The sequence below is a fragment of the Pinus tabuliformis genome, chromosome 5_1 (assembly GCF_031772625.1).
Source record: "Pinus tabuliformis cultivar Carrire ecotype Pingquan chromosome 5_1, CPIR1, whole genome shotgun sequence".
NCBI classification, from domain to species: domain Eukaryota; kingdom Viridiplantae; phylum Streptophyta; class Pinopsida; order Pinales; family Pinaceae; genus Pinus; species Pinus tabuliformis.
Window position 1 is genome coordinate 218,898,057 of NC_142305.1, and position 21,178 is coordinate 218,919,234.

General features: G+C 36.6%; 1 protein-coding gene across 1 annotated transcript; it reads left to right on the top strand.

Moving 5' to 3' along the window:
• Nucleotides 1-9,703: 9,703 nt before the first annotated feature.
• LOC149164187 (acyltransferase GLAUCE-like) lies at nt 9,704-10,463 on the top strand. Its single transcript, XM_089430882.1, has one exon. The coding sequence runs from the start codon at nt 9,907-9,909 to the stop codon at nt 10,378-10,380; it is 474 nt and encodes a 157-aa protein (XP_089287008.1). The 5' UTR covers nt 9,704-9,906; the 3' UTR covers nt 10,381-10,463.
• Nucleotides 10,464-21,178: the final 10,715 nt, after the last annotated feature.

Sequence of the window (21,178 nt, forward strand, 5' to 3'; positions counted from 1 at the left end):
TAAGATGGTTTGGGTAAATTTGACTCAGTCAACTTACCAACAATTTTCTAGCTCCAAGTTTATGACAACGCATGGTATTAACCTATGATATTCATGTGGAATATAACCTATTAAAAGGAGGAAAGCCTAGGTAAATTTGTCCACGTGGCCCTTGGGACGCGAAGCAATGATATCTTTAGACATCACTACTTCACTTGGTTTCTTGATCCTAACAATTGATATCATCTTCTGGTGAATATCAAAGCTAAATTTAAGCATGAATGGCCTAGAAGAATATGTGTGTAGATCAATCATAGTTATGTTTGGAGTTGTTGTCTGTGTTGATCAGAGCTAGAGTTGAGCATACCCATTATCACAAAACTTATAAGGTGCAAACTTGAAAAAAGCCATGGGTGGACTGACGATAAATATATATCAAGATAGAAGCCCTAAGCCAGTATCACAAAAATGATATGGTGCAAACTTGCAAAAATCCATGAGTGGGCTAATGATAAATATCTATCAAGATAGAAGCCCTAAAATGTTGGCTTACAAGAGGTAGCGACAAAGAACCATAGTGGTCATATGAAATATTTCTTGCTTGAGGGCCATCCTATCTTGAAAAAAAAAAGAATATTGGTGGTTGTAGGGATGCACAATTTTGGAGAAATAATGAGAACAAATATGCACAATGTGGGAGCATGATAAAGGGTCTAAAGAGGAAAAGAAGAAACTTGTTGAGAAGAAACATGTGGTAGAAATATCACCACCACAAAGAGAAGATCGCTCCTCCCAAGGGTGATAAGAAGTTGCCTAAGAAAGGTGATAAGAAGAATAACAAAACGAAGTAAGGATAATCGACTGTAACAAACCCATGCAAGTTGTGGTGAGAGAACTAGTGGGCACTTGAAGGACTAAAGCCTTGAGCCTTCACAAAATAATTATGGACGATGAGCCACGTGGAGGAGGAGGAGGAGTGAACGATTTCAAGATGAGAGATATTATGTGTGATAGGGTATGCTTGCACTGTGTAGGCTAGTAGGATTGTAAAGGCAAGGATGAAATTCGATGTGCTAGAATGATAAAGATGTCGGAAAGATTTTGTCATACTAAATTGCTTTCTCAATGCATTATATAGGTATAATCAGGTGCCAATGGCCCTCTTTTGTCAAAAAATAAGGAGGTCCTGCTACTATTGTTCTACGAAGTCCAATTAAGTGAATGATGGTAGAGGTTTACGAGGGAGGCGTTTAGATCTATAAGAAGATGGGGTATGCGTTGAAAACATTAGGTCTTAAGGATAATTGTTCAAATCTCTGGAGGCATCACCAATACGCCTGTAGTGTACGAGGATACAAGCAATATGATTGTAAGTTCCATCAACAACTCCAACCTCTAAAGTTTTGGTGTTTGGAATCAATTTGCAAGTAATCCCACCCGTGTTTTTCTTAAAAGTCAAGGTTTGGCTAGACATCGTTGTGAGTGACACTTCCTCAGAGAGCTTGACGGAGTGGGCCACATGATAAGAGTTGTGTTTGGAATCAGATGAGGAGAGTGTCACACAAAGTAACTCGGACAAAGAAAATCAACTTATTTTACGATGCAACAAAAAACTTGCTCACCAGCATCGTGGAGGACAAGAAGGAGCACGTGGAAAGGTTGAAGGACTAGTTATTGATGTTTCCTTTTTGATAAGTGGTCAAGCTATAAGTAAAGAAGAGGAAGAGTTGATTGTGTTATCCAAGTTTCAATGGTAAAGCAATTGGACAAGTGCACTTTATTTGAGGCACTCGAGGATGAATCATTAGAAAATGTGTTGGTGGATTAGTCCATGATGAAAGTGATTGATAACTATGTAAGGAGGCAAGTGTGTAGCAGTTTCAAGAGTAGCAAAAAAAATCGAGGAAGAGGACACATAATGATAAGGAGGATGTAGGTGAATAACATGAGTTGGAGATATAAGGAGAGAGAAGTCAAGCAACAGGAAAGGACATGTCAAGATATGGATCAACAATGCTAGAGATGTAGCAACAGAGTGGTTGTATGGAACAAAAAATGGAGATGGATTCAGTGGTTTGAAGTTTGGTGAAGGAACCAATGTGTGATGAGCGCTACAAAGGTGTGATAACAATAGTGGTGTGTGAACACCCTTAGGGTTTTGGTCCAAGACAAATATTTTCCGGGGAAGTTGTAATTCCTATTGTTTAGGCATACATGTTGCACATGAGCACATGTCGTTGTAAAACCTTAAGACTTTGAACATGCATACATGTAGTGCAATGACACATAGAGTTATCAAGTTGTGGAATGGACGTAGCTTGAGGGGGGGAATGTGAGAATGTGAGATGGTTGATGAACCATGTACGTGAAATTGTATCTTAGATAATTGGTAGATAAAACAACTAGTTATCCATGTATTTTGGTAGATCATAACTTTTTTATATGGAATTTGATAGAGTAATTAGGGCCTCCTCGAGTCAAGTTTAACGGTGGGATTGTTAAGGTGATTTGGGTAAATTTGACTCGATCAAGTTGCTTATGGTTATTGAGCTCTAGATTTATAATAATCCATAGTATTCAAGCCATGATATTCATGTGAAAGATAGCCTATTTAAAAACAAAAAAAACTCCAAGCAAATTTACCCTTGTGAGCATTGAGATCTTAAGAAAAATGTGTTTAGAACAAATTACAAATCATTAAAATGTTAATATGCTTTTAATCTAACTTAATTACATATCATAGTTTTAAAATATTTACCATTTTTATTATTAACAAAAAAATATTAAATTATTATTATTTTAATTTGATATTTAATTTAAATAAATTTAAATCTACTAGTAAAAATTCTTATTATTTTTAAAGTTTAAATATTTAATTGTAATTTTTATTTCAATTTATTTGGTTTTGCCTATTGTTTTTTACTAGTATGATATGAATAGTTAATAATTAAATTACAAAAGAGAAAATGGAAAAAAATCATCTCTTTTGACCACTTTAGTTATAGTTAATTCAAACACTATTTATTTAAATTCATAGAAGAAACATAAATGGTGAAAATTATATTATTTATGTGTAATTTTAATATAAATAATCCTGAAAGGAATTTTTTTTTTTTTTTTTTTTAATTAAAAAGTTTTTTTTCCAGTTCATATATATTTTACAAAATTACACTTTTCTCTTTTACTAAGTATCACACTATCAAAATACTTTAATCATAATAATTTTATTATTATCAATTATTTTTTTTATATAAAGAGAATTGGTATTAAAATATTAAAATATATTTTATTATTAATTTGTTTTTAAATATTTAGAAATATAATAAACATAAAAATATTTGTAATAATATTTTATATAGATATTGAAATATTTTATCTGATATAAATATAGAAATATTTTGTTTACCTTGTACCCACAAAAAATTGACATAAAATATTTTACTTTTAACAAAAATTGAAATGTTTTATTTATAATGGATGTTAATTTTTTATTTTTTTTTAAATATGGAAGAAATTACATATCTCTCTAATTACAAGGTTTCATCTTATTGACACATAACTTATAAATGTAAATTTTATATTAGAGATGCACTAAATAAAAATTATTTTTTTTATAACTAATAATAAAAAAATTTACTACTTAATAGTTTTTGTTTGTTTGTGTTCTTCCAGGCTTGACCTTTGGCTTGAGAATTTGCCACCCACAGGCATCTAAGCTGTCAAAGTCACTCAGGGATCGAACTGGCCTAAGACACAACAATGCTAAGCTGACTGGGTTTTAGCATGTCTCTACCCCCTAGCATAGGAGCAACAACCTCCTTGAGGTGGATCACCTTGCAAAAAAAGTCCATTCTCAACAGGTTGTGCTAATAAAAGTTGACCAAATTTACATCTTTATATTAAAAAACACATAATTTTCAATAATTTAAAAATAAAATAAAATTAGCAAGTGGGCACAAGAAAGAGATAATCGTGCTAAAGGGCAAGCAAGTTTTGGACCTAAACATTCCACAGTTGATCATTGTATAACTTTAAGGCACATCATTGAAAAAGTTTGGGAGAAAAAGGAAGAAGTCTTTTGTTGCTTTGTTGACTTCAGAAAAGCATTTGACTCGGTTCCTAGGGATAAGCTTTGGCACAGAATGGAGGAACTTGGGGTTCCTAAAAATTTGAGAGCAGCGGTGCATAGGCTGTATGAAGAGGTGAAAGTCAAAATTAAAACTTCAGCAGGCATTTTTGAAAGTTTTAGAAGCGATATCGGGGTCAAGCAAGGTTGCCCACTATCTCCTACCCTTTTTGGTTTATATATCGACAAGCTTGAGGAGTGGTTAAATTCGCAAGGGGGTGATGGTATCTATTTGGGCAAGTTTGTTATAAGGCTTTTTTTGTATGCAGATGACCTTATTTTGATTGCTAAATCGACACTTGCTTTGCAAGAGCACTTATTATCCCTTGAGAATTTTTGTAGAAGTGTGGGGATGCAAGTCAATATCAGCAAAATGAAAGTAGTGGCCTTCTCTAAGAAAAGAAAACATAACCAGCATAAGTTCTACTTTGAAGGCAACATTTTGGATGAAGTTGCGGATTACAAATACCTTGGAATTGACTTCAATAAAAATCTAAGTTGGAATGGTTGTAGAAAGAAAAGAACTTTGGGGGGTTGGAAAGCATTTTATGCTTTTCAAAATAGGTGTAGAGAGGCAGAGTTATGGGATTGGAAAACCACTCAAACTCTTTTTGGGCTTTTAGTGATTCCGGTGATTCTCTATGGTTGTGAACTATGGGCCAGTGGTACATCCAACATGTAGTGGAGACAAATTGAGAAAATTCAGAAGCATTTGATTACAAGCAAATTTAAGATTAAAAGTGCAGTTCCTTATGATATCTTGTTAAGTGAAATAGGCACTGCTCCTATTGAAGTTTCTGTGGTGCGATTCATAAGGTATTTAAAAAAAATTGAGCAAATGGAAGAGGGTAGATGGCCTAAGGTTCTCTTTAATGATAGATTGTGCAAGAGAGAAAAAACATGGATGCAACAAAATAAAAAATGGTTTAGTAAATGGGGTATTTACTTGAACACATGTCCCATAAACAACAAAGAGATAAAAGCTTTTGTTATGGAAAAGTTCCACAAACGTACTTGGGATAAGAAGCTAGGAAGAAAGAAAAATTACTATATTGAAGTGTTTAATCCCACTCATAGTCATCAACAAAAGCATACATAGAGATCAATATCTCTTGAAGAGCCAAAATTCTTATTTTTGAGTTAAGGACTAATTCTCATCAACTCCGTTGTGAAACATGGCACTGGAAAAGGCCAAAGGAAGTGTGGGAGGAAAGAGTACGCATTTTTTGTTCTTCGGTAAAAGTGGAAACAGAAAAGCATTTCATTTTAGAATGTGAGGCCTTCAAAGACAACATGGAAAGCTATGCAGATATGTTGGCAGCTAGCTTTTGGGATAATCTATTTATCTAGAGGTTTGTCGAGAAGTTGAGAGCATTTATTTTAAAGCTTCACAGAAAAAGGGCCGAATACATTAAGAAAATGAAGAAACAATTTGTCCCATGGGCTATCTTTAACCTCCTGACGTTAAAATAATTTATTTATTTATTTCTTTCTATATCTTTCTCATATTCCAATAAAAATACTTTCCCATCATTTGTTTTTCCCATTCTATCACTCTAAACCTCATAATTTAAAATTGTCTCCTCACACTTTAAAATTAGAAATTTGTTTTTCTCATTCCATCACTATAAACCTCATAATTTAAAATTGTCTTAAAATTTAAAATTGGAAATCATTTTTTATGAAGCTTAAAAAAATCACAACCAACCTCAAACCTCATAATCTCATAATTTAAAATTGTCTTATCACTATAAACCTCATAATCTTATAATTTAAAGTTGTCTTATCACTATAAACCTCATAATTTAAAGTTGTCTCTCTCACAACATTTTTTAATGACAATTAAAAAAAATCACAACCAGCCCCATACGGAAAGAAACTTATATTTTTTTAATCAAGAAAATATTTAATTATGATTTAAATATAAATATAAATTAAATAATTTTTATTTAAAAGAATCATTAATTTTTTCCCATAGAACAGACTTATTTATTTTTTAATAAATTATACTAAGAAATGTATTCCATGTCTTGGCATTTAATCCATAATCATTTTCAATTGTAATTATAGATATCTATGACAAAATTGAAATCACTTTCTTTTAATTAGCTTTGCTTAATATTTTCAACAAATTATATGCCCAGATTAAGAAATGTCTTCACCTTTTCTCCAATATCATTTTCAACTGAAATGGATAAATATTATTTATGATATTTTTCTCCGTAATTATTTTCAATGGAAAAATATTAATTTCAATATCTATGATATAATTGAAATCACTTTCTTGTAGTTAGCAATTAGTTTGAAATTGAAAAATATCAATTTCAATATATATGATATAATTGAAATCACTTTCTTGTAGTTAGCAGTTAGTTCATTAGAGAAAATTTATAGTAAGGCTTAATGTTTTTCCAAAATCATTTTCCATCGAAATTAATAAATATCTATGATAAAATTAAAGTCAATTCCAATTCTTTCCGTTCAAGTTAGTTTAATTTATTATAGATTTTATATTTTTTTCAAAATTATTTTTATTTTAAATTAATAAATATCTATCATCAAATTGAAATCAATTTTTTTTACACTGAGTCGTTAGTTTAATCCATTAAAATATAACCCATTAAAAATATTTTTAATTTTAAAATAAAAGATAAAATGTTTATAAGATATAGAAAAGATGGTGATAAGTGTTTTGATAAGATATTCAGCAGTGAGAAAATCATTTATTTGAAATTAAAAAATTTAGTTATGCAAAAGGTTAGTGTGGTTTAATTTAGGTCTGATTTTTAAGTGATTGATTTTGATCGCTTAGTTGTTTTTTAGAGGTGATTATTCAAGCCATACATTAAGCATGCTAGTCGCTCCTCAGAGGTGGTTGTTCAAGCCAAACATTAGGTATGCTAGTCATCTCAGAACTCACATTACCTAACAAACAAACAAACAAAATATTCATTAAGTTGCAACACTTATTTATTGTCATATATTTAATGTTCATAAATCTAATTATAAACAAGGGCTACAAGTAGCTAGTACCTGCGCCTTAGCTTAAATATAATTAAGGCTCATAAATCTAATTATAAACAAGGGCTACATATTAGCTAGTCCCTGCACCTTAGCTTAAATATAGATTAATTAAATTAAAAAATAATAAACACAAAAATAAAACAACTAATAAAATATTGTATTGTTGAATGTCATATCGAAAAATTAAGAAATATAATTAACCAATATTATTATACCTTCGCAGGCATAGTATTACGCTCAGTTTTGTTTTGACTTCAGTATTAGTTTGTGTTTAACCAAAAGAAATTGTCACTTATTCATAGTTTAACATTAGGAGTTCAATTTTTGTTATTTTATATTATTATTTAAATTTATTTATTTATTTGTAAAGTGATTGGTTGAGGTCTTATTACGGGTCTTTTTAATGACTTTCATTTTTGTTGGTTACTATTTTTTTGTTTTTAGATTTATTTCCTTTTTGTTTTTCCTTCATTTTTTTATTATTTCCATTTTCATGAATTCTAGTTTTTTCTCCATATTTTCAATTTAAAATAACTTTATGAGAGATTTTTCTGTGTAAACCAGTGTGGTTCATCCTCAGGACAAGTTGAAGAATTAACAATTAACATGCAAAGCTAGATCTGATTCTTCAACTTATCGATGAACCACACTGGTTGGTTCAAAAGGCGTCGACAAATGAAATATCATGTGATTTATGTTGAAAAAACTCTCATAAACTTGATATGGATCACAGAAGCCTCAATTCAACAATTAAAATAACTTATTATTATATTAAAAACAAATTTTAGTCAATCTAATAATAATAATAATAATAATAATAATAATATTAAAGTGTATATATGTTAATATGAACAATATTAGTTAATCATATTTCTTAATTTTTAGTGAAAACATTCAACAATACAACATTTAATTAGTTGTTTTATTTTTGTGATGAATTTTGTCTTTATTATTTCTTAGTTTAATTAAACTATATCTAAGTTAATCTAGGCACTATGTAGCCCTTGTTTATATTAATATAAATATACTTCAATATATATGTTTATATATATGTTTTTAATATAATAATAAGTAACATGGAGAAAAAACTATAAGTTATGAAAATGGAAATAATAGAAAAAAGAAAATAAAAATAAAAATAAGAAAGTTAAATAAAACTAAAAACTAAAAGTTAATAATTAATAGAAATGGAAGTTATTAAACAACCCATACAAAGACTTCAATCTATTACCTTACAAATAAATAAATTTGAATAATAATAGAAATAACAAAAGATAAATTCTCAATATTAAACTATGTATAAGCCGTAGAAATTGTTGATAAAAACAAACTAATATCCCATCAAAATTAAAACAAATATATAATACCATATAATATTATACCTAAAACAAGTATAATAATAATAAAAACAAATAAATTTATCAAATTTCCATTACAAAATAAATTTGAAATTTACTTTATACTTCTGTGTCAATAAATTCGCAAGACCAGTGAATCTTCTTGAAGTTCAGTCAATTCCATGAATGAAACAGGGAAAATTGATGGCCACCGTCGGTACACTGCCACATTAATAACCCATGGATTGTGATCTGCATTTGAAACGAACATAAAATATATAGAATCAAATGCATGAATGTCGCGAATCGTAATCAGGATTGGAATGTATCACTGTAATTTAAAGGCTATAATTTTATTTATTTATTTATTTTATTTTTGGAAATAATTGAAATTTTATTTTTGAAAAAAAATTAGGTAGTTTCAGTATTTTGGGTGCTTTAATATTGTTGAATTTATTTTTACTTAAAAAATGATTAGTGTGATTTTTTGGATTTTCCGATATTTGAATCAAACAGAAAATTTTGATATGAAATCTTGATTTATGTTATTTACACTGGTTTTTTGACTGTATGTATATAGATTCAGCGCTTTGAAAAACTTCTAAGGCACTTTGATTGTGCAGGGGTTACTCATCAAATTTGTGATTTCAATAATTTCCTACTGGAATTTAGAGAAATTAAACCAGAAAAGCTTCCAAAAAATCTCACTAAAAACAACTTGTAAAAAAAACCGTTCAAACACTCCCAAAATTAATTTTTTTAAATATTTTTTTTAGTAACAAAAAATCCTAAAAATTGTAAATAAACTATTCAGACTCCCAAATCAAATTTCTTAAATATTTTTTTACTAATAAAAATTTAGCGACAAAATTGTGACATGAATAAACAATGCCTAACATAGTTTAATGTGTACTTTAACAAAGCCACAATTTGCAACGGAAGTATATCATATATAAAATTGTTTGGTTGAGTTTAAAAAAAAAATTGATAAAATAAAAAAATTCAGTCATCAAAACCGAACTATTTATTTTGAAATTACGACCCTCCTCGCGCAATAAATACGATTAAAACATAAAAAATTCTAGAGATCATCGTTCAAATAATGAATATATTACACGAAGATGAAATTGCGCACTGCAGATTACTACTAGCATGAAGGATGATGGCATGTGTATGTGGGTTTATAGTTCTCTGACTGCTCACTGCAATATAGTGCTTAGTTGGGCGTAGTGGAGGATGGCATGAGACACGCTCCACAGGACGGTTAAGGATGCTATCAGCTAAGCACGATATTGCGTTGAGCAGTGAAAGTACAAACCGACATCTCATGCCATTATCCTTCATGCTAGTCTCTCACTCTGCTTGAAGCAATATTTATATATAACCTTTTTGGCGAGATTTGTAGCAGAGTTTTCTGTAAAAAGTTGATGATTGAGCATAATGGGCTCCCTGGCAGCAGCTGAGGTTGAGGAGCCTGAGATGGTTGTACCAGTTGAACCCACCGAGGAATGCTCTCTCTTTCTATTGAATATTGATCAGGTTGTTGAATATGGAGTGGATACTGTGCATATTTACACACTTAATGGAGGGGACAAGAATGCTACAGCTGATGTTGTGGGTAGGTTGAAGGAACCCCTTTTGAAGGTGCTGGTGCCCTGCTATTTCATGGCAGGGAGATTGAAATTGAATGAGAAGGGGAGGTTGGAAATTGAGTGTAACAGAGCTGGGGCTCTGTTTGCAGCAGCTAATTGTGATCTGACTTTATCTGATCTTGGTGATACAACTTTCCCAAATCTTTTTTTCAGAAGTCTGGTGCTACAAGGAGCCCTTGCCAGAAAGTTTGGGCGTAAAGCTCCTCTGTTCATGATACAGGTAATCATGCTTATTTGTAGTATAGATAAATGGCAAGGGTAAATATTCATTGAGTAGGCTTTTTTTTTTCATGTTTTAGTCCATTCAGACCTTTTTTAATCTTTTAAGAAGCATGCTCCCATGCTGGTGCCAAATGAGTCTAAATGCTCCCATGCTGGGCACCCTGAATCCAAATACTAGTTGAAACTAAAGCTTTGAACGAAGCCATGTGGCAATATAAATTTTCAGTACCTAAACCTTCTTTATTTACTAAAGTATATGCTTTATCGGTTAAAGCTTTACATACATGTTAAGATAACTGAACACTTGCTTTTAGTGCATTATACTATATGACTCATCCTACTGAGTTGCTTCCTTCCATATTCAATTATAAGATTTGTAGATTGCAGTTGGAAACTCTACGCAACTTGATGTTTTAAAATCATGTAGCATGTAAGTTGTTGATGGGTGAATCATTCATGTTCTCCTTGTTCTAGGCATCTCTTCTGTCATTCTAGTGATGGGAAAACAATAGAGTTTTCTCTTGCTCATGTAGTTATTCGAGAATTATAGAATCCAAGAAATGTTGATCATAGTTGCCAATTGTATAGGTTTACTTGTTTTGAACCTTCCTTTGGTTCCTCTTTCAATGCAAAAGTTGATTCTTTGAGTGCACTTTGCAATAAAAAATTTGGACATCTAAATTACATATATGTGCAATAGTTGAACATATAAAATTTGGTGTTGGTTTTCCTAAAGTTTTTTACAATGATAGATTTTCTCCGCGTTGTGTTCTTGGTTAACAACACATTGACAGTGTTGGACCCACCAACATGTCAAGTGATCTCCCCGGTAAGAAGTCCTAACTAGACCTCAGACTGTTTGGTGTAGGAGTCCCAGCAGTGAGTCGTACAATATCGCCTTGACCGCGGTTGCGTGCAGAGGCAAGTAAGATATCCCTGTTGGTAGCAAGGGTGTGACATATGCAACAAGTCAAGGAAGGTGCATTAATGGTTTTAACACACAGAGGGTGATGTGAGTGTGCCCCTTGGAAACCTGTGAAAGCACGGGGTTAAGAAGGGAACACACAAGCAAAGATGCATTACAAACTGGAAGGCAAGTAAGCTACCAATCCAAAGTGATGGTTAAACCAACAACACATTTCAGTAAGATTCATATATACTTATACAAAAAAGTCCATACGTGCATGTGTAAGCAAACAGATACATATATCATTAGAGTAAACAAGTTAGTTGAAATACAATAACAGCATATGCATGAAACGTGTTGGCTATGTTATATTAAGAAGTGAAAGTTCCAATCATACAGTACAACCATGACCGACCGCTAGTCCCGATAGCGGTACGTTACAGTGACTACCGTCTACTCCTCCAAAGAGATGTACTAGCTCTACATTGTGGAGACGCCAAGGCTCGTTACAATACTTTCCAAGATTTCTCTAATATACTCCTATCGGAAGCTTCGTTGACCAAAAGCCTCTACAATGAGTTATGAGGGACTATATATAGCTAAGGGTGGGGTAACCCTTGACATTTCCCTTTGTGACTATTCATCTACCCTCATGACTTTTCAACTACTCTATGACTATTACATTCAACTATTGACACTTGAACTTTTCACTTGACAAGGCATTACATACAATCTGCACATGTACCCATGTGAGACAAAATAGGCTTGAGAAAGCCATGCAAGACATCACTATGACTCGGACAACTGTGGGAAGACCAGCGCTTCGACATCCTCACGATGGTCGATGGTGGCAAACTGATGCCAAGCTCAGTAGTCCGCGATAGTGTCCATGTGCTCTGTGGTGACATCTTTTTGGAAACGAACTCTTGCCTCTGTTGCATCCGGATACATTGCTCTTTCTCCTTTGTCCAACTCGTTTGATAACATGCACATCATTGTCTTGAGTGCGGCTGGACCAACGACATACTGATGCGTGGTGTTTGCACTGATCGCTAAGTCTGCACTGGTGGCTTTGCTCATCAACTCGTCAAAGTACTAGTCAAGCTCCAGTCGGACTTGTGCGTTTGTCTTTGCCTCGAGGAGTGTCCCAATAGATGGGATCGCATATGCGCACACAACAAAATCCATGCTTTTGAATACATGTGCATGGGAAGCCTGCAAACTAGTGATGAGCTGCGAGAGTTCTTCATAGTTCCAGATGTAACTCTAGATACGTGCCTTCAGCTCAACCGCCCTGGGCTTCATCATCTTGGGCAAGTGTAGCGGGGCTCCCTTGTATCTTATTGTCCATGTTTGCATGTAGTCAACAGTAGTGTGCAAGTTTGACAAGATATGTGCTCTCCTAGCACATCCCTACTGCCAACTGTTGAGATGGACAACTGCTTTATGCACGATACCAAACTTGGAATACAATGCCCACATGATTGTCTCAAGGGACGATACTTCATCCAGTATCGCCTTCTTCAACTCGGCTTGGGCAGATGTTGTAACCAGTTCTCCTCCTTGCTTGGCCATTTATAACTCCTTAGCCATTCGCTCATTCTTAGCTATCAAGAAGCAAACACTCGAGCTAGTGGCTTCGACATATGCTCTGGTAGCATCAGCCAATGTTGTTGGATGCTTGCGCACGTCAAACACGATCACTCGTTCCTCAAACTGCATAGGAGATGTGTTGTCATCCAGAGTAGACACTCTGCGTGATTGCACAACTCTATGTTGTGACTTGTCAAATGATATGTTGTGCATCTCTTCTTCCGAATTGTCTCCAAGGATCTCAGTGTCTCCTTGGTCGCTTGGGACTTGCTCTGCTTCTGAATCCGGTGAAGTTGGTAGGTCGACCTCTTGGTGGTAAGGCATGAGGTCGATGTATTTCTCTAACTCTTGTTGCTCCATATCCGTATCCATCTGCTCAAGTGCTCGTTCAATCTCTTGAGCGAAGTCCTGTTCCTGCTACTACTCACCCTGTCTGCTTTGTGCCAGCTGCCTGAATGAGTCTAATACCTGTACGAGTGCAGTTTTAACTGTCTATACATGTTGCGCCCCCTATTGTACCTATCCTTGCTACGCTTCCTTCTCCTATCTGCACAGCTCCTGTTCCTTACGGAGTTTCTATTTCAACTCATGCAACTCCTTCACTGTTTCCTACATCCTATGTTTTTCTCTCTATCTTTGCACGGTCCTTCTATCGCGTTGTTGCCTCTTCGCCTCTATTGCCAAAGCTACTTTTTGCACAAGTGGGTATGCTCTGAACTTGCAGCTTTGTTCCGCCTCTACGCTGTCGATAATATTTCTCTAGCATTTGTCACGCACCGGTATGTTTACCTCTTCTTCTACTGTTGTAGCTACTCTCCTTGGTGTTGCTTCGCTAACCATTCCACAGCGATGCCAACCGATTCATTGGGCCTAGAGAAGTTGTGACAATATCTCCATGGGTCTTCCTCTGCCCAATGACACGCCCCGTGGATCCACAGAAACTATACTCTCGCACAGTGATCCTTCACCAAACAATGTAGGTCATATGGATTGAAGCTTCGGGTGTCGAAAGGACATTTCTTGATCTCCTTTGCTTCAACATCCGCATGCTTGAGGTTACATATATCGTATAACCCGATCCGCAATGAAAGAGTGGGCCAAGGTGCCTTCTTCTTCCGGTGCAACCTAGCTAATAGTCCTACCGAGATGTGGTATGACACTTTTTGCATGACGAGCTTGTCCATGGAAAACTTCGGCAAAACATTTGGAGGCTTCTCCTCGTTGTACATCAGTATGAAGGTGTCAAACGGTGAGGCATACCAATTCGCTATGTCGATCAGTGCCTCCATTGCTGCCTTCGACATGCAAGGTGGATCCTGCTCAAATATCATCTTGTACATTGGGTTGCAAAATGATCTGACAATTGTGTGATAACTCCTCTGAAGCTGCATTCAGAAAACAGTTTACAATAAGTATTGAAAAAGGTTTCCGCTAATGTCCATGCCCACTTCATGCCAAGGAACTCCTCATGAACACAGATTGAATTCAAGATGTAAGCGGACATGTAGATTTCTACTTGTTGGCCTTTGGGCGGCTGCTGAGCTCCTGTTAACTGTTCCTTTAGCCTGTGAGCCAACATGTCAGACCAGTTGCATGCTTTGCCTTCACTGGCTAGTTGATCGAACATGATCACCCAACTCTGCAGGAGGGTCTCCATGCTCTCTTGGCCATACAACCAACATGCAAAGATGACTAAGTATTGATACACCTTCCGCAGTATCTTTGTCTTGTAAATCTGGTTGGGTGCCATCCTGAATTTGGCTGGCTCCTTCACCTAGTTCTTCAAGATATCCCTAGAGTTGGCATTGTTGTTGGGTATGCTGAAGGGTGTCTCCATGGTGATCTCTGGCTTTGGCAAGTGGTACATATGTTGATAAACCTGTGCCCTGAAGTTAGAATCTCTGTCCCGCTGACACTGCTCAATGTCATTGTTTCAGGATTAGTGTGCGTGAAGATCCAATGTATCATGTCTGCGCATGGAAACGTGAGATACCTGCATGCAATCCAGTAAGCCGAATTTGTGAATGTTCACATAGACTTAGTAGTCTTCAAGATCTTCCCCAAATGTGCCTAAGAATGTATCATTGACCTCTTGCAATTTCAGCTTAATGTCTTTGTCTACGATCAGCTTAGTGTCTTCGTATATCGACAAACTATTAGACACTCGCTCAACTGCTACTCCAGCTGTGCTTCTGTCGATATCCTTTGACCCTGCTCTCTTGGAGGCCATTGATCTTGAATTGCTGAGAGACGGACGAACACTTGCTATATCTAGAGACATGGCGACATGCATGGCAAGAAATCTGTCAGTTAAAAACAAAGCAAACTTGAGGGATGACATGCAACATACCTGGGGAACTGCTGGAAAGGATTGCGCAATTTTCACTGGTTGGCCGAGAGAATGACTACCGGAACTGTGCAAAAGGAAGTCTGAACTATCGAGAGGTTGGTTGACTACTGGAACTACACAATGCCTTATCCAGACTGGCATGTTGGGTGCTAAGATTGCACAATGCACAATTTCAGCTGGTAAGTGATGCGGGCCCAAGGACTTCATTGCGCAACTTTTTGGGCCAGCAGTCACTGCCTATCAGAATTGTGCAAAGCAAGACTGGAGGGCACTGACAGGCCAAATTTGCAAATTTTCTGGGAGGAAGGCAGAGGCTTCCCTCTCAGAATTGTGCAATGTTGTCCAGGCAAGGCAGAGTCCGAGCCAAGTTCGCCCAGACCCGCCGGTGAGCAACTGAAATCATATGAATATGTGAATGTATGGTGATACTAAGTGTAAGCAGTAGTGAATGATTGTGCTTGAAAACAATGAATGCAAGATTCAGAAAACGGAACAACATGCATGTGTGTGAAATGAGTAGCCGAATCGATGACCATTCATGCATAATAGTTTCATGCATGTGATAGTAGTGAGATGCAAACTAAAACTGAAACGGTGCTTGTATAGGCTAACATGCATGCATATGATAGCTAGCGTTCATAGAAATCAAGTAGACAAAACTCACACAAGCCAAAACACAAAAAGTGATAGAACTGCTGCAAAATACAATTAAAGCGAACTTACCCGAAAATAGTTGAGTTGGATGTGTCGAAGACTCCTGGATGTGTTGTGGGATGTCAGAGCTCCAAGATCGATGTGAAGAATGAGCTCTAAAGCATCAAATAAATAATTTTGAGGCTCATGACGCGCATGCCACAAATCTAGGAAAAAGCGACACTTGGAGGAAAGTTTCTAAAATGATCTTTGCATGTAACCTCTCGCTGCTAAAAATAACCCCCCAAAATTTAGGGATTCTTTTTGCATGTGATCTAATAATCACCCTATGAGTGACCTCAATGAAGATTTATTAAACAAAAGGGTATTACAGACTCATGTGTTGGTGTGTGTTCTGTGTTATTGAAACAACGGATCGATTAGATTGCCAATACACAAAAAATAAATGGAAAGACAACAAAGAAATATAGTAAGCAACACAAAGACACAAACAATTTTTAATAAGGAGTTCACCTTATTCTCCAGGGCTACGTCTCCGGTCCAGCTTCAGTGGTGGCCTTGATTCATTATGTCTTTGAGTAGAGAAATTACAATACAGGGACTCAATATGAGTTCTCCTGAAGCAGATTTTGCTTGGTAGGGTGGTTCTCGGATTCCCCAAGCCACTTGGAGTACACAGACTCTTGTTCTTCCTACCAGCTCTGTGACCCTCGGTCTACAGTGGAAAGAGCCAACTGTGATGCTCAATCCGGACAGATTCCTCTATGGGAAGGCTTGATTCTTCAAGCTCTTTGGTGCTCGATGCCGCCTGTAGTCAGCTCGGCCCTCTGTCTCCTCAGCTTGGCTTTACTGCTCTCTATGCTTAGTCCTCCTCTCAGGGTTCACTACTCACTATCTCTCTTGTTCGCTTGGACTCTTCGATCTGAATCTCTCTTCTGATCTCTGTTCACTGTCTCTGCTCATGGCTTTAGCCATTCGACCTCCATGCCTGTTCGCTTCCTCTCCTGCCTGCGTCGATTCGCCTGTCACCTATGTGCTTGGAATTCCCTGTTCGGCGTCAGCATGAATGCTCGAAAGTAGCCATGTGTCTCCACCTAACTGGTGCCAACATACTTCGTCGATTCGTTGCTTTCTCCACCGTGGCAGTCAACGGATTCCAAATCCTCTTAAATCGCGGCTTAATCCCTTGTCAATTCCGCTCTGTCTATCAGACGCAATCTCAGCCGTCCGATCTGGGCTCCTCCAGATCCAACGTCATTCGCACGCCGAGCGCGGTTGACTTTCTCGACCAATAACGCGCAATCGTGATGGTTTTTCTCTCTCCTCCACTGCCACGCGTCGATCGCTGAGGGTGCTCGCTCCGTTTTCTCCAAAACCGCTTACCATTCAAGGGCACCCAGGGTAAAACCGCCGGTTTCCAGGTTGTGGGTCCCACCTTCGTACGATGGCGCTTTACCTTTTTTCGCCCATAGTCCTCTGGCTCCCAATGTGACCGAGTGCTTAAGCCCTACCATTTCAGCCCTATTTGCCCAGCGATGCGCGCTAGAAAATCAGCTCCTTTTCCCATTCTGGGGCTCCCAAGGGCTACGTCGACCTCCTGCGCAGTCTCCATGGGCCTCGGTCAGTGCGCTTTGACCTTGGTCCTTGTCGTCTCCACGTCAGCTGCCATGGCCACTAGTTCAGGGTGTTTTCGATTGTTGTTTTGGATTTCTTCATGGATTTGTTCATCCCGACTCAGTCATGGTTCTATGACAGTCATTTATGAATCTAATTTGGATCATGGCCTCCCAACTAAAAAGCTTTTGGACCACCAAAAGTTGGTTTTTTTCTTCAAGCATCGACTACGTGTGGAAACTACTGTCTCACTTGTCCAATCTCAATCCGCTTTGCACTGCTCGGCTTCGAACCTTTAAGCCCAATTCTGAGGTATTCCACCTGTCCACTGCACATCGTCCTTACCTTCCTATCCAGCACTGTATCTTCCTGCAACTCATTAAGATATTCAGGTAGTAGGTCATCAACAGAAGGAAATTGACTCTGCTCTTCAGGGTCCTCAATCATTGAAGGTTCAAACAACCTCAAGCAATCTGCGTTCACGACTGAGTAGATGTGCATGTAAGCTGGTAGATCAAGGCGAAAAGCGTTTTCACCAATTTTCTCAAGTATCCTGAAGGGTCCATACCTGATAGGTTTTAGCTTCTTACCTTCACCTTGCATCTTGTCCTTGCTGATATACAGCCAGACTTGGTCTCCAACTTGAAAACTATGCTCCATCCGATGCTTGTCATGCCTAGCCTTGTACTTGGCCTGGCTCTTTTCCAGCTATTCCTATATTGCCTGGTGGATCTCCTGGATCTGTTCAATGAACCTAGTTTCTTTGTCCACATCACTGTGTCCATCAACCATGGTATCTTTACCAAAGACAAAATCCAAGGGAGACCTTGGTATGAAACCAAAGCAGGTCTCAAAAGGAGATCTCTGTGTAGAAGAGTGTTTGGTTCTGTTGTAAGCATGTTGCACATAACACAAGTGTTCATCCCAAAGCTTAGGGTGCTTGCTGCAATATCCTCTCAGTAACTGGATCACTATCCTGTTAACTACTTCTGTCTGGCCATCTGTTTGTGGATGAAAAGTTGTGCTTTTCTTTAATTTGGTGTCCATTAGTTCCCACAGACTGGACCAAAACTTCCCCACAAATCGGGTGTCTCGATCAGATATAATAGAAGTGGGTAATCCAAAATGAACCCATACATGTTCAAAGAATAATTTTGCAGTTTGTTCAGCTATAATCTGTTTACTACAGGGTATCAAAATACACATTTTGCTGAACCTATCCACAACAACATATAGATAATCATGACCTTTCCTAGATTTAGGCAGCCCTCCAACAAAATCCATGGAAATGCTTTCCCAAGGGTGAGAAGGAATTGGCAATGGAGTGTATAAGCCTAGTTTTCTGTTACTGGGCTTGCTTTTAGCACACATAGCACACCCCTTTACATATCTAGAAACTGTCTCACTCATTCTTGGCCAATAACAGAACCTTTGCAGCTGTGCAACTGTTTTACTTACCCCAAAGTGACCTGATATCAGAGAAGTGTGTGCTTCCCTAATTATCTTTGCTCTCTCAGTTTGTGGAATGCAGAGTTTCCCATAATGGTATAAGAGTCAGTCCTTTACATGATAGTCCAATTCTTCTACTCTTTTTCCTTGACTCAAAGTTGCATATACATCTTTAAAGTCCATATCCTAAGCATACTGTTCTATTTATCTTTCATGTAGCACATAATTATGCTTAAGTATGGTAGATGCATTTATAATGGGTCTAGATAACATGTCTGCAACCTTGTTATGTATGCCCTTTTTATATCTGATGATTAAATGAAACTGTTGTAGAAAACCCATCCATCTGTAATGTCTTGATTGTTGCAACTTAGTTTGGGAGTGTAGGTATTGAAGTGGCTGATGATCAGTATGTATTACTGTTTCTTTTCCCATTAAGTAATGTTTCCACTTTTTCACACTCTGAACTAATGCATACAATTCTTTATCATATGTAGGATAGTTAACTACCGCAGGATTAAAAGTCTCAGAATGATAACATATGGGTTTACCATGCTGTGTCAACACTTCTCCCATGGCATAGTCACTGGCATCAGTTTGGATCTCAAATGGTCTTTGTAGATCTGGCAGTGCTAGTACAGGTGCTGTACTAATTTTTTCTTTCAAGGTGTCGAAGGCTTTCTGCTGTTTGCCTCCCCACTGAAACACCTTGTTCAATCCTGTCAAAGCATGTAAGGGAGCTGCAATTGAGGAGAAATTTGAAATGAACTTCCTCCAATATTGTGCTTCTCCTAAGAAGCTTCTCACTTCTATAGCAGACTTGGGTTTAGGCCAGTTTACAATCACTGCCACTTTAGAGGGATCTATTTTCAATTCACCTCCCCCTACTATATGACCCAAATAATTTAGAGAGGTTTTGCCAAATTCACATTTGGAGAGTTTAACATGAAGTTTTTCTCTTTTCAAAACATCTAATGTCTGCTTAACATGCTTTAAATGTTCTCCCCATGTTTTACTAAAAATCAGAATGTCATCCAGATACACAATAACAAAATCATCAAGAAAAGGTCTGAGTACATCATTCATTAATCTCATGAAAGTAGCAGGGGCATTGGTCAAGCCAAAAGGCATAACCAACCATTCATACAATCCCTGCTTTGTTTTGAAAGCAGTCTTCCATGCATCTTGCTCTGCAACTCTGACCCGATGGTATCCACTGTGCAAGTCTAGCTTGGTGAAATAAACAGCTTCCTTCAATTGATCTAAAAGATCATCTATGCGAGGAAGGGGATAACGATTTTTTATCGTTATTTTATTCAGTGCTCGGTAATCAATGCACATTCTCCACGAGCCATCTTTCTTTCTCACCAAAATGATTGGTGACCCGCATGGTGATGTGCTAGGCCTGATGAACCCTTTCTCGAGCAACTCCTACACCTGCTTCTTGATTTCAGCTTTCTCTAAAGCAGATAACCTGTACATCCCAATGTTAGGCAAAGGAACATCTTGCTGCAAAATAATATCATGTTCTATTCCCTTTTTGGGTGGCAGACCTTGAGGTTCTTGAAACAAGACATCATACTCTGAAACAATCTTTTCTATATCAGCTTTCTGATCAGAATTACAGCCCTCAAATACATTGGTTTTATTAGTTTTCTTTTCCTTTACAACCATTAGTAAGAACTGTTTGCATGAATTTATCATTCTTTTCATCTGTCCTGAGTTTATGAGAGTATAATTATTCTTGAGCTTATGAGCTCTTACAAAGTATTCGATTCCATCTTTAACAAGTAGATACTTGTTCTCAGCTCTATAGAAAATAGCCTTTCTATCATACAAGTAAGGACTTCCTAAAACAATTCCACATATATCCAAAGGAATTATATCTAACTCAACCTCATCTACAAATGCTGACCCAAAAGAAAACTTGAGTTTGCATTGTCTAGTCACTTGTAGTTGTGCTTTATCATTCAACCATCCTAATGGGTATGGTTTCTTATGAGGTGTAGTTGCTAATCCCAATTTCTTTACAATTTCTTCAGAAATCAGATTTACTTGTGAGCCACTATCAAACAAAGTATCAATCTTTTGATATTTGGAAACAACTCGAATATGGAAAAGCTCATGCCTTTTTCTCTCATGTTCTTCATCAATAACAGATTGAGCAGAATTACTAGTAGATGCTTCAGAATTCTTACCTTTTATACCTGTGGCTGCGGTGATTATTTCATCTCCCGAGTTTGACCCCAAATCTTTCTGAATAGCTGCAAC